At 35.3% G+C, this 14,958-nt stretch overlaps 1 protein-coding gene across 1 annotated transcript in view; it reads left to right on the forward strand.

The window, feature by feature from the left end:
* Positions 1-1,616: 1,616 nt before the first annotated feature.
* The window catches only part of LOC308093689 (uncharacterized protein), a gene marked incomplete at its 5' end in the record, with an annotated part of 41,782 nt that continues 28,440 nt past the window's right edge, over positions 1,617-14,958 (forward strand). The window contains 2 exons of the mRNA XM_080440018.1: positions 1,617-1,652; positions 2,087-2,552. Of these exons, the coding sequence (XP_080296144.1) occupies positions 1,617-1,652; positions 2,087-2,552 (502 nt within the window). The remainder of the gene's footprint in view (positions 1,653-2,086; positions 2,553-14,958) is intronic.

A 14,958-nucleotide genomic window follows, 5' to 3' on the forward strand; every position in this document is an offset into this window, starting at 1 on the left:
GCACTGTGGCTGCTCACTGTTGCTAAGTAGATGAGTCAAATGCAGAGGCCATATTTACCCAAGGGCATTAATAAAGTACCTTTACCTTTATACATGTTTATATGCCAGGGGTGGGCAGCATCTTTTTTTTCAGGGGGCCATACTGACCTTGATAAAGTGAGTCAAGGGCCACACATTGGACTATTGAATTGAAACTTGAAACATAGTGCTGAATTATGTTAAAAGCGCATGAATTTGATAGACACTGTGCTGTATCACTCACATTATCAAACATATTCCCTATTTTGTGCCGGCATCTTATGTCTTATGACTAATTATTAGGCATTTCTTTATTTTGAAAAACATTTCAAAATAGCGAAAATACCAGATCTACAAGCTCACAACGCGTCCCAGATATTTTCACTATTTTAAAATGTTTTTCAAAATAATAAAACATTATAAGATTATTATTATTATTATTATTATTATTATTATTATTATTATTATTATTATTATTATTATTATTATTATTATTATTATAAGATTATACTAATCTTATAATAATAAGATTAGTCATGAGGCTTAATTGCATTATGTTATGAATATGGATCCATGGCAGACTGTTTCACTGTTACATTATAAACATTTTATATTGCATTAAGTTATACGTAAATATGAATCTGTGGCAGACTGTTTCACTGTTACATTATAAACATTTAACATTTGAGTATCCGGATATGGAATGCAGGTAATGGTATGTACTGAAATGTTACATACATGTTATTAATTACTAATAATGAATTGGAGTCTAGTTAAATTAATTTCCCTAAAAACTATTAACATGACGCTGCCTTTTAAGATGTAGATATTTTTGGGGTGTCATTTTATTTTTCTTTGAGGACTTCGAGGGCCGGATTGAGATGTTCAAAGGCCCCGGGCCGTATGTTGACCATGTGTGTTATATGCTATCATGGTCAAAGTCCATGCATTGAAATGGTTTCATAGGAGGATGTTTGTGTGTTGAAGTTGGACAGAGTTTCAACGGAAACTATCATTCTGGAAATAAAGTTGTATAACTTTAATTGTAGTTTTAACACTATAGGTGAAATAGAATGTTGTTTAAAATGCTAATTCTATATGATTGTTCTGGCTAAATCTGAGCTATTAAATAATATTTATATAATATATAAATAAATGAAAAACATGCAAGGAATGTAATTACTTATTTGCATATCAATGGTGAGCCCTAACTGTCTCCCTCTGTGGTCAAGTTCCATTTCATAGATGAAAGTATAGTTTGGGTCACATTGAACATCATTGTATGATGAGTCATAGCAAACACCCTGGATCACTATGATGATGAATAACATTCCTGTTTAACATAAATATAGATGTACAGGTTGAATACAGAGGTGAGCAGTTTTTTGGTTCTCTACTGAAATATCTCACTGTGACAAAAACACCCCTCCATGTGCAGAATGTTCTCTCACAGATATATCATCTGAATCTAATAGATTCAACTGACATGAACAACAGACACTTACACACTGTGTTTAACTGCTTTTACCCATAGAGGGCAGTATTGCGCAGGTGAAGCTGAATGTAGGCTACAACAGCACTGATGTCTATGGAACATAATGGAGCTAACACCTGATACCTGCAACCATCTCAAGGTAAGAACATAATAATCATTTTCAACACAACCACCTTTTATTTTAATATTCTCTTATTGTATACAGTATTGATTTGTTGTATTGTTGTTGATTATTGTACATCTGTCTACCATCACGATGTTCCAGGTAGCCTCTGGGATGAATATATGTCATAAATAACTGTAATGTTCATAGTTAGGAAGTGAAAGAGCTTCTTAGCTCATGTCATGACAAACACACTGTTGTTACTGAACAAGCACGTGCAGTACAGTGTTTGTCAACCTGTTTCTGACTTGGGTCTTTGTTCTGTTGAACTGTGATAAGCAGATGACTGGAACACTGGTTCTCTGTTAATTTCAAGAACCCCATAACTCTGAGAGTTACAAACCTGTGTAAGGGGCCATTTGGAAGCCCCTCAAGGACTGAACTCCACTTTGAGAACCGTTGGTCTATAGGGCTTCTTCATTAGGTCTGAAGCCTCTTCATTGGGTCTGGAACCTCTTTGCTGGGTCTGGAGCCTCTTAACTGGGTCTGGAGCCTCTTCACTGGGTCTGGAGCCTCTTCGTTGGGTCTGGAGCCTCTTCACTGGGTCTGGAGCCTCTTCGTTGGGTCTGGAGCCTCTTCACTGGGTCTGGAGCCTTTTCACTGGGTCTGGACTCTGGAGCCTCTTCACTGGGTCTGGAGCCTCTTCACTGGGTCTGGAGCCTCTTCACTGGGTCTGGAGCCTCTTCACTGGGTCTGGAGCCTCTTCACTGGGTCTGGAGCCTCGTCACTGGGTCTGGACTCTGGAGCCTCTTCACTGGGTCTGGAGCCTCTTCACTGGGTCTGGAGCCTCTTCACTGGGTCTGGAGCCTCTTCACTGGGTCTGGAGTCTCTTCGTTGGGTCTGGAACCTCTTCACTGGGTCTTGAGTGCAGTTCTGGTGAGATTGCATCTAGTAATTGAATTCCACACACACACACTGGGTTAGGTGAGACTGATGCCCTGTTGTGGGACAAACATGCATTTAGATAGAGAAAGTCTTCATTCAGGTAGATTTTTAATGAAGTCAGAATGTGTGACATTCTGAACATTGAGACTTTCGTAGACAGGAGATGTTTCAGTTTAATTTCACAGTAAAGGCCTTCATCCTCAGAGGCTGTTAAACGCCAGTTTGTAAAACGTTTCAGTATTTGCCCAGGGTTGTAGAGCTGTGTGTCTGCTCAGGGAGGCAACAAGCTTTATTTTGGAGGGGGAACAAAATTGACAGTGGAAAGGGGTGAGTTTTAAACATTTAAATACGTTTAGTCATGTTCAATCGTGCTTAATATGTTTTATGTGTTGTTGCGATACATTTATTTGGTTTCTGGATACCTTGATTGATCCAAGTCAAAGGTTATGTGCATGTCATCATCTGTTTGACATCTAATTATCTTAGACACAAGCTGATCAGGAATATGATTTTCCAAATTTGATCCTCTTTTATGATTGTTTTATGATCTGTTTGTGACTCCTCAGTAACACCTCCATACATCTCAGACTTTTAATGAGTTGGATGGATGTGAAGTATTTGATTAGGTGACGTGTTTAATTTAAATGTTTGCAGAGTATTAGATAAGGTAATGGAGATTAATTGAAGGTTGCAAAGTATTTGATAAGGTTGTAGAGTATTTGATGAGGCCACAGTGAGTAATGTAAATGTCACGCAGTATTTGTGAATGCTCAGGGAGGATCTAAGATAATCTTTGGACGTGGAACTAAAGTCAATGTAGAAACAAGTAAGTAGAGTTTAAAATTCATCCAAAAGTGTCATTCAGTGGATCATGGTACTGATTCTGTATCACATGAGAGCACATTGAATATAGAAACATAATGAGTGACCAAACAACTCAATGTCCACTAAACTAAGTGGAACTATGAGTAGAATAACACTGTTTGGAGACACATTTGTCTTGTATGGTGAATAAACATTCATGTCAACATATTGTCCAGTTTCCATTGGACAACGTATGTTAGAAACATTCATTATTATTATTAGGTCCTTAAAATGATTACAAATCATTGAAAAGCAATTATGAACAGCAGTGTACAGTCATAAAAATGACTTTGAAAAAACATGATTGACAAAAAAAAAAAAATGTGTAGCTGTTTTCAATTACATATCATTGAGAGTTATTGCGGTCAGTTTATGTATTGTGTAGTTATGAGTTATTCATCAGTTTATGGCAAGTGTTATTAATGAGTTATTGGAGTCAGTTTATGCATTGTGCAGTTATGAGTTATTAAAGTCAGTTTATGTGTAGTTATGAGTTATCGAAGTAGGGTTTATGTCATGTGGATTCACATTGTGTGAATTCTGCTGACAAGCTGGTGTTTGGTGCGGGAACCAGGTTACACATCTACCCTAGTAAGTTATTATTAATATACATTGCAATACATTGAGAGCGTATAGATTAGTGCGCGTTTACGTTGTAACATATTTTGCACCATAAATACCTCAATTTTCTCTGAGAGCGTACAGTACAAATGTAACCAAATGGACCAGTACACTCTCAGAGTCAAATTAACACTGAGGATGTCAAACACATCTATTACAATAGAAGTATGAACAATTCAACACAAAAAAGTAAAGAAAAAACTGAACACAAACAAACGACAAACAGAGTTGCACTGTGACAGTTTTTGTCAGCCTGTGTGTTGATGTGTGAATCTTGGAACCCAGAAGATCATATTCGGCGAGGGAACTAAGCTGTTTGTGGAATCAAGTAAGATTTTGTTAGAACAAAAAATAGCATGATGCAATATTTGTTTTATTAGGTTCTAAATATGTATTCAGAATGTATGTATTTATATTTTCAACAGTCAGTGGAAATCATCAAATCAGGTCGTTAAAATGATTACAATGTACAACAGCAACAAGTTGCAAATACTTAGTGAGGAATAGGAACAAAACTGTGGAAAATTGTTTTAAACAACATCTAGTCATGTAATGTATTACTTGCTATTATGATTGGGTTCTATTCAGTTCTACTCTATAGGCAGAGGTGCATAGTAACCAGTTACATTTACTTAATTATGTTTGAATACATTGTACTTGTAAGGGTGGTTTTAATGAAACATACTTTTCAGTTTTGCAATGCAACACTCATATTATTGCCGAATAAATTATATGAGTATAAATACACTTTACTCCTTTACATTTGGGCCACATATAAAGTGAAACATTTTTGGTTGAATTATCTCAGAGACGTCAGCCAAAGAGACTGACTGGTTGTTTATTTCTATTGGACAAGCTTTTATAATTTAATATTTTAGTCAGATTAATACGTACTGATTATTTAAGAAGCTGAAGTAACTCAGTACTTGGGCATGTCTTTTCAATAGATCCTGTCTTACTCTTGCGCAAGTCATTATTTGGATGACTACTTTTACTTCTACTAGGTTATTAATATTTTAAAGTAGCAGTATTTCACCTCGAGTAGAGTTTTTGGCTACTTGACTCACCTCTGCAGTTGAGTCTGTTGGTTAAATTGTATTGCATTGGGCTATATTCAGTAGCAATGAACAGTATTAGTTAGTATACAGTGGATGAGGTGTAGGTATACAATTGTATTGGTTGTATTCAATACTAATAAACAGTATTGTAGTATATTAGATGAGGTGTAGGTTTGTGACAGGTTGTGCAGTAGTATTGTATAGTATATGGGTTTATGACAGGCAGTGTAGTATTGTATAGTATATGGGTTTATGACAGGCTGTTAGGCTCTGTGTGAACCTTAAAGGTGGCAGGTTGGTGTTTGCTGATGGAACACAGTTAACTGTGGTGTCTGGTAAGATGTGCAAAAGTTATATATTACTAATATACAACCCCAGTACAAGATGATTTTTACTCTTAAAGTTCTGTTTGATCGCTTGTTAGCTTTACAGAGAGAGAGAGAGAGAGATAGAGAGAGAGAGAGAGAGAGAGAGAGAGATCTTATTTTTTCATGAACGTATCCTATACTATGTCGTATGACAGTGTCACACAAAAGTAGCAAAAACAGCCGATCTACAAGCTCACAACATTCACAATGCGACCCGTTGAGAGCTTGACGATCAGCTATTTTTGAATTATCTTGCACACTTTTAAACATTTTCGCTTATAATGAAATGCCCAAACTGGGTTTGCCTTGGGGTGAAAGTGTTTAAGTGTGTGTGGGTTTTATTTTTAATAAATATTGAACAAATGAAAAGTATTAACACAAACTTGTGACAAAATAATAACTACATTGGATCCATTGGAACACATGTTGTTTTTTACATTTCCTTTAACGTGACGGTTTTGGACATACAAATTCAACCTGACAGTAATGATATGTTAAACTAAAATGGAATTAGTTTTGAATGAACATGATAAAGAGTGATGGCTATGGTTAAGGTGTGTTATTATTAAGGTGTGTGTTATGGTTAGTGTGTATTAGGTTATTGTTAAGGTGTGTGTTGGTGTTAAAGTGTGTGTTAGGTTATTGTTAATGTGCGTGTTATTGTTAAGGTGTGTGTTATGGTTAGTGTGTGTTCTTTGTTAAAGTGTGTATTAGGTTATAGTTAAAGTGTCAGGTTATTGTTAAGGTGTGTAGCATTGTGTGACAGCTGGTAATAAGATGGTGTTCGGTTCTGGAGTAAAGCTGACTATTAATCCACGTAAGTAAAGTCACATTGTAATAAGAGGCTAAATTGTATGTGAATATTCCCCAGTACATCGCAAAAGTATTTGTACTTCTTTTAAACAATTCTACATGAAATTCAGTTATTGCATCAGCCCTCTAAATAGTTGAGCAGTTTAATATATTTTGTAACTGATCCTTTTAGTGAAAAACTAAATATAATTTATATTGTAAAACACATGCCTTTTAATCAGAAACAATTTTCAAGTTAATAACTTCAGATAAAACCAACATGAATCTCATCTGTCACTACAGAGTTTAAGTCTGTTTCATGAAGGTACATTTATTTATCACACTTTATTTGGTTTGCTCAGTAACAACAACTTTAACATCCACTAGCACAAAGTCAAATTAAAGGGTACAGAATGGCAAATGTAAATGTTAGTTGGAAATAAATGGTTCTATTTTATAGAGATTGGGTGTTGAAACTCAGATAATTCTAGTTTGAAAAAATGGATCTGTACACAGTACATTATTAATCCATTTTATAACTCTGGTAGTGTACAAATGTAACCAAAATACGGGTCCATTTGGTTACATTTGAACACTCTTAAATGAATAGGTTTGTACTGTATAGTGTTTCGGAGGTCATGTATTGTTGTCAGACAGGATAGCTTATAGTTTTTGTCAGCCTGTGTGTTGGAGTGTGAATCTTGGGGGAGCGCAGAAGATCACATTCGGGAAGGGAACAAAGCTGGTTGTGGAAGCAAGTAAGATTTCTTTGATCAGAGAAATTACATTATGTGATATTAGGTTCATTAGGTTTAAAATAATTATGTATGCAGAATGTACATGCATTCAACAGTCAGCATACATTACATGTCAGTTCTTGAACAGGAGACTGAAGATATCCAATCGTATCCTTTTGTTCAATAAATTGATCAGAAGTCAGCATCTTTACATTTCATTTAAAAGAACTGTGACTTGTAGCAGACTTGCAGTTTTCTGGGAGTTTGTCCCAGATATGTGGAGCATAAAAATGTAACGCTGCTTCTGCACGTTTAGTTCTGATTCTAGGGACAGAAAGCGGACCTTTCTCAGATGACCTGAGAGGTCATAATATCACACAAGATCAGAATTGAATTTTGCCCCCTAAACCACAAGACAGGGTTAGGGTTAGGGTTAGTCTAAAGTTTTAAGAACTGGAGGGATATGCTCCACTTTCTTGTTGTTAATGGACACGAGCAGCAGTGGTCTGCTAGATTTTTTCAAGGAGACCTGTAAATACACCATTACAGTAGTCAAGTCTACTGAAAATGCCTGTTGAGACATAAGTCCTTTAATCCGTGATGTATTCTGAAGGTCATAGTAGTAATTGTGTTAATGTGGCTGTTCAAATTCAGGTGTGAGTTCATGATAGTTTGAGTTGCGTTTTTTAACATCACTTTTGTTGAATTGACAAATATGGCACAATCAATTGTTGATTAGCTCAATGCATTTACTCAGTGCTTGTATTGGACCATAGTTGTAAGCTTGTAGATTGGCTATTTGCTGTTCTCAACACTGTAAGTGTATACATTTGCGACACACTTTATACAATGTGTATACATTTATACAGGCCTAGGCTGTTTTTGAGAAGTTGTGCCTATGACATAACCAACATAGTGATGACAGGTTGAACGTTGTTCAAACTTGGACAGAAAAAGTTGCTTAATAATTTATTTTTTTTTTGGTACAGTTATACGGGAATAGGTGTCTGGGTTCTGACTTTGACCCAGTTGGTTGCTTATACTGTTATGTTGGAATGACTCTGTGGTGTTTGTTGAACAGTAATACCGGGTCTTGTTGCATGGATGTGTGAGGTCGTATAGAGTTGGTGAATGTAATTACAGTTATTGGTGCAGGTAATGATACATTACAACAGAGTTGATGAATGTAATTAATAACAGTAGGTAATGATATTAATATAAAGACAAGTGATGACGTTAAAGTTTGTAAATTATGAAGTGTAGTGTTTGTAAGTGTGTAGTTTTTGTAGTGTGTGTTCACACAGTGTGACTGCTGGTGTTGGATCGAACAAGATTTTCTTTGGCAGGGGAACACGCTTACATGTAGAAGCCAGTAAGTTGATTTACATGACATCAATCTGTCTGATTCTGTCACATTGTGTTGAATGCAGACAAATGAACCCATTAGTCCTTCAAATAGGCTGTTAGATTGTTTGTTTATTCTTAAATGTGTCTTTTGCTTCAAATCTAGTCTGGGATGGAAGACTAATCCTTATGTGATGTTGTTACAATGACATGAAACACATTTAAATGCACGTTTGTTGTTTCATGAAATATTGATGGTACAATCATTAATTTTAATACATTATTGTAAAAACCTGTAGCACAAAATTATATTAAAGGGTACAGAATGCTAACTTTAAATGTTAGTAAAAAGGGAGACAGATGCTGGACGCTTCAACCTGTTTAGTTTCAATAGATTGAATATAGAACATCAAATACTTCTAAAATACTTTGAAAAATGAAAACAAATGTATGGCATTACAATCTGGTTATAACACTGTATAATTATAGTTAAAAGCACTCATAAATGCTCAAAATATTTTAGAACAATCATCATAACACAAAGCATTTTATATTAACTTATACGGTCAAGTATTGTATACTTAATTACTGGTGACTCGCAGATTTTTTTATTTTGGCAAGGATCATAGTGTATTGTAATTCTCATACTTGTAATACATTAATTGTATTATGCATTTTAAACACTGTTATGGTGCATTATAGTGTGATTATAAGTCAGGTGTTCATTAGGTGCTACTTGTAAAGTTTAAAAAAATCTTTCAATTAATGCAAGAACAACATAAAGTTTTTGTCATTGTGCTTTACAGCACCCAATGACCACTTAGTGACTTATAATCCCACTATAATGCATTATAACAGTAACTATAATACATTATAACAGTGACTATAATACATTACATTATTATAATATATTACAACTATGAGAAGTATAATAAACTATGATCCTTGCCTAAAAATGTCTGTGAGTGTCCAGCAATTATGACTTATTATAATACTTATAAGTCATTATAAAATGCTTTACAATGAGTTATATTTTATGAGTGCTTCTAACTATAATTATGTTGCTATGATAAGTAGATTATATCACTACTAATGCATAAGTATGGGATAAATATCAAACGTTGCCGAAAAGTGGATCTGTAGTGTTTCAGAGGTTATGTATTGTCATCCAGTAGCTTACAGTAGTTTATGGAGGTGTTGTATTGTTATACAGTACTTTATGGAGGTGATGTATTGTTATACAGTAGTTTTGAGAGGTGATGTATTGTTATACGGTACAGTACTTTTTGGAGGTGATGTATTGTTACACGGTTAGCCTACAGTAGTTTGTAAAGGTGATGTATAATGTTATACAGTAGCCTAGTAGTTTTTGTCAGCCTCTGTGTTGATGTGTGAATGCTGGTGGAACCCAGAAGATCATATTCGGAAAGGGAACAAAGCTGCTTGTGGAATCAAGTGAGATTTCTTTTGATTAATTTCATCTGACAAATAGCATCATTTGTTGTAAATATTCAGAATGTATTTATGACAAAGTTATCACGCTTTGTCCAGTCTTCATTTCTCTGTTGCTTCAAACATTTATTGGAATTATAACTCTTATTTATGTAATATATCGTTGCTGGCGGGCAGAAACATCCTATCTCCATATTCTAACTTTTGTGTGTTATTTTCGTAAATGAACGTCCTACTTGATCATCATACTAGTGTCACAAGTAGCAGATCTACAAGCTCGAAATGCGTGTGGAGCTTGTAGATCTGCTACTTTTGAATTTGAATCCTGAAAAGTATCAGTTTTGGACATAATGAGGTTTCCACCCGACAGAGGATATTTAGTTACTATGACTTGAATACCAGTTACGTCTAAAGCAATGGTTCTCCAAGTTGAGTCCAGGGACCCCCAGGGCTCCTTGAGGGGGTTATACGGGGTCCCAAGGAAAGTTTAAACACTTAAATCCTATATATTGGATATTCGAAAACAGATGATTTATACGATCTTTTAGATCATCATTCTGTTTTCGATTTTTTTTTTAAAGTCTTGATAAATGTTGACAAGTTCTCTCTTATGGGGGTCCCTGGCTCAAAATATTTTCAGATTGGGGTCCACAGACAAATACATATCAATGTATGGGTCTTTGACATGGAAATGTTTGAGTTTGGCTGATCTAGAGGTGTTTAGTGTTGATATCAGTTTGTGTCATGGTGTGTAATGGTGTGTGACTACTGGTAGTGGCTACAAGATCATCTTTGGAACGGGAACACAATTACATGTTGAACCAAGTAAGTCGCCTGGTCATAATGTCAGTAATGATTATAATGGTGACTAAATATTCGCATCTCTGCTGGGTAGAGTAATTCAGTGGTTCTCATAGTGGGGTCTGGAGACCGCCTTGGGGTCCTTGAAAGGGTTCCAGGGGGTCCCCAGCGAAAGTTAAATCAGTTTATCACTTACCTCTATTTTACACTTAAGCTGTTTGAAAATGGCAGATCTACAAGCTTACCACATGTAAAGTTGTGAGCTTGTAAATCAGCTATCTGCTAAATCTTTAAAAAAAAATGTTTATGTATATCTGAATAATTTGGATTTTTATTTATTTATCAGATCTTCTTTTGTGGGTGTCCTTGGCACAACATATTTTCAGATGGGGGTCCGCAGGCAAATACATATTCAATTTGGGGTCGTTGACATGAAAATGTTTGAGAAGCAGTAGAGTAATTGATAGGCTGGTTAACACAGTGTGACATACGGCAATGACAAGATCATATTTGGCCAAGGAACCCAGCTGGTTGTGGAGACAAGTAAGTTTAAATATAGATAAGGTTGTGTTCTGTTTGAGTTGTTTGGTTTGTTCTTGCTTTAGAGATTTGATGTTTTCATTCATTGAGTCATTGAGTTATTGGCAGTCTAGTGTGATTTGGAACTCTTGATAATGTCAACACATTGAGCTCGTTGTTTTTTTATTCAGTAAAACAATTAATAACAATAAACGCCTGAAATTCCAGAGAAGATCATAATTAGTCCATCAAATGGAGAAATATTAATCCAAAGCCTTAAAGTCAAACTATTCATCATTTAATGTATTAAAAAAATCCTAATATTTTGCCTTTAACGACATAAACCCCGGCGAACATTCAGTGAAAATAGCCGATCCATAGCTCACAACTCTTAGACGGGCCATTTTTGGCAAAGAGATTTAGTATAGACCCCTGATCGAGGGACTTCTGTCAACTGTGTATGTCGGTTTGAAGTGGTTTAAACCAAGTGATATATCCTTGCTGTAGGGCAGAAACCATCTTCAAATGTCTATTTTTTATGTTTTCCCCCATAAATTAATGCCCTACTTCGTCAAACAAGAGTGTCACAGAAAAGTAGTGAAAATAGCCGATCTACAAGCTCACAGCGTGTCACATCGTGACACGCTGTGAGCTTGTAGATCGGCTATTTTAACTATTATTATATATTTTTAACAGTAATAAAAAAGGAACGATATATTAATATGTGTTTTTGGACACACTGTGATTATACAGTATGTAGTTAATGTTGAGGCCAGTGTTACTGTGTGTCTGCGTCTGGGGGAGGACTGAAGTTAATCTTTGCAGAGGGAACTAAACTAAACGTTTTAGCCAGTAAGTAACCATTGTCATCACAGAATCAAATGTATTTTGTTGCACGATAGTTTAATTCCACATTTTGTTGAAAATTGTATTTGTAATTTCTCATACGTAAACAAAAGCAAAAAGTAGTGATACTATATACCATATAGGTTACATTCTCATCCATTTACATTGAAAGCAAGATGACAAAGCACAACCTTACAGATAAGAGAACCCCTAGCATTATAAATAACAACAAAACAGTTCAAATCTATGAATGGCATTAATTTAAAAACACATGGCTGTCAACTTTGTCATTACATTTTGACAGAAACAGATTCCACAAGCAGTGGTGTTAAAACCATCTTGTGATCAGTTTTTGTGAGGCCAGTTCTCACTGTGTGACTTCTAACAATAAGATCACGTTTGGCAGAGGAATCAAACTGATCATTGAATCAAGTAAGTTATTTGATTGGATTTATTATTGTGTTTATGAAAATGTTTAACCACTTGAACCCTAGCATCCCTATTCTGAGGGGGAATATTTGCCGCAAAATAGCCAATATACAAGCTCACAATGCGTCGCATTGTGAGCTTGTAAATCGTCTATTTTAGGCAAAGAGAATTGATGTAGAGTGGGAGAAAGGAACATGTTCTGCTTTTTGCGACACATTGTGAGCTTGTAGATCGGCTGTTATTTTTTAAGATATTTGGGGGACGGTGGTCAACCGTGTATAAAGGGTTAAAGTTGTTCATGTAAATTGCATTATGACACTGAACAAAAATACATTTTTAACTGTTATTTTATTCCTGAATTTTTTTAAAGATCAATCGCTGTGGTAGTCAAGGTTTCCTCAGTCAAATGTTGTGCAAGAATACAGTAAATCACTCATTCAGCAGTTATGAACTAAACAAATAATATAAATAAATAAACAAAATTAGTTTTAATTATAGAGTAGTTGGCAACTCAATTCTCATCAACCACGTGTCTGTGTGAGTTGTAAACTTAAACTATATTCAGTCTCTATGATTATAACAGTTCCTGTAGTTATTGATGTGAACACATGCACTGTGTGACTGCTTCTACTTGGCACATGGAAAATTATTTTTGGAGAAGGAACCAAACTGATTATTAACACCCGTAAGTAGAAACATTCAAAACGAGTAATTTCATTTATATTGACCCAAAAACTGTATAATACTATGTTGAGGTTTTTGTTATGTTTCAATAAGGACAAAAATACATGGTGATGCATACCATATATTAAGACATTATGTTCATGTATAGCTTTATTTGGGACGGACACTGGAAATTAATATTAATATCATATTATATTGAGAGAATCAAGCTGATCATTTATATGGCACCAGTACAGGTTCATGCACATATAGATGCGAAACAATGTCCAATAAAAACATAATACTGAAAGCAAAATGACAAAACACAACTTTAATGACGATAAAACATCTAGCATTACTCAAAGTTCAGTTAGTTTATGTCCTTGGTCCCCTCCGTTTTCCCCTCTACAACAAATGTATTTCCCAAAGATAGCCGATCTACAAGCTCACAATGTGACGCATTGTGAGCTTGAAGATCGGCTATTTTTGCAGAATGTTTGCATATTGACATTGTCCAGAATATAGGGACACTAGGGTTCAAGTGGTTAATGTAAGCAAGGTTGTGGATGTGTGACTGACGCTGGAGTCAAACTCATCTTTGGGACCGGCATAATGCTCATAGTTACACCAAGTAAGATTCATTTAATGAAAAATATATTTCCAAAATTTGAAATTAATTATTCATTGCCTCTAATGGATAGTACGATTCTATCATGTTGCGGATCAATACTTTTTTTTTTAATTATTGCACGCTTATTACTGTACTTATAAAATATAATATGTGAATTGATACAGCTGCTGACAGTAATGGCTACAAATTGCTATAATGATAAGATTGCTATAATTGCTATGACTCTCGCTGATTCATTGGTTGATTGATTGGTTGATTGATTGATTGATTAATTGATCGATCGATCGATTGATTACAAGTTGTAGTGATGTTTGTTTTGCTGCAATATGAATCTAAATGGTTGGAACTCACTGTGGTGTATATATAGTTAATGATCAGTTGAACAGATATTGATCAGCTTCCAGTGTGTGATTGGTATAGTTATTGATCTGGTAGATTCCATTCAGTCAAGGGTAAGAACAGGGATGTGAATGTGGTTGGTCTGCTGATAGTGAAGAGTTCTGATGTGTTGGACCTTGTTTACCTTAAAGTCCAGTGAAATACAACAGAATGAGAGTTTACTTCATGCAGGTGCATTGTTGTGTAGATTATGGTTGTGTAGATCAGTCGTTCTCAAACTGGGCTACGGGGACCCCCAGGGGTCCTTGAGGGGGTACCAGGGGGTCCCCTGCTAAATGGTTGGTAACTCTGAGAGTGTACAAACGGAACCAAATGGACCCTTACGGGTCCATTTGGTTCCGTTTGTACACTCTCAGAGTTATGGGGGTCCATAATGCATAGTAAATCGGGGGTCCTTGAAATGAAAAAGTTTGAGAACCCCTGGTGTAGATTATGGCTATTTATTGTGCAGATTATTATATTATTGCTGTGTAAATTATTGTATAGATTATGGTTGTACAGATTATTGTTATAAAGGTTAGTTTTGTGTAGATTATGGTATAGATTATCATTGTGTAGATTTCAGTACAGTCAGAGGTTTGTGTGCTGTTGGTTTGTACTGTGTGACTAACACGGCATCCAACAAAATCATCTTTGCATCTGGTACACAACTCTTTGTTTATCAAAGTAAGTCTAATCATATTTTTTTTCAATCAATAACATTCACTATCAATTCATCAATTGGGCAAGACGCATTTTAATACTTGTACATGTAAAATTTATATTTGCTGGCAAAGTATAGGTTGATGTGGTAATTCAGGGTAAACATTCACAATCTCACATATTTATTTTGGTTGACTGACAGTCAAACACAGATCATATTATGATTTAATG

Source organism: Gymnoscopelus braueri (genome assembly GCF_963280865.1).
Source record: "Gymnoscopelus braueri genome assembly, chromosome: 10".
NCBI lineage: Eukaryota > Metazoa > Chordata > Actinopteri > Myctophiformes > Myctophidae > Gymnoscopelus > Gymnoscopelus braueri.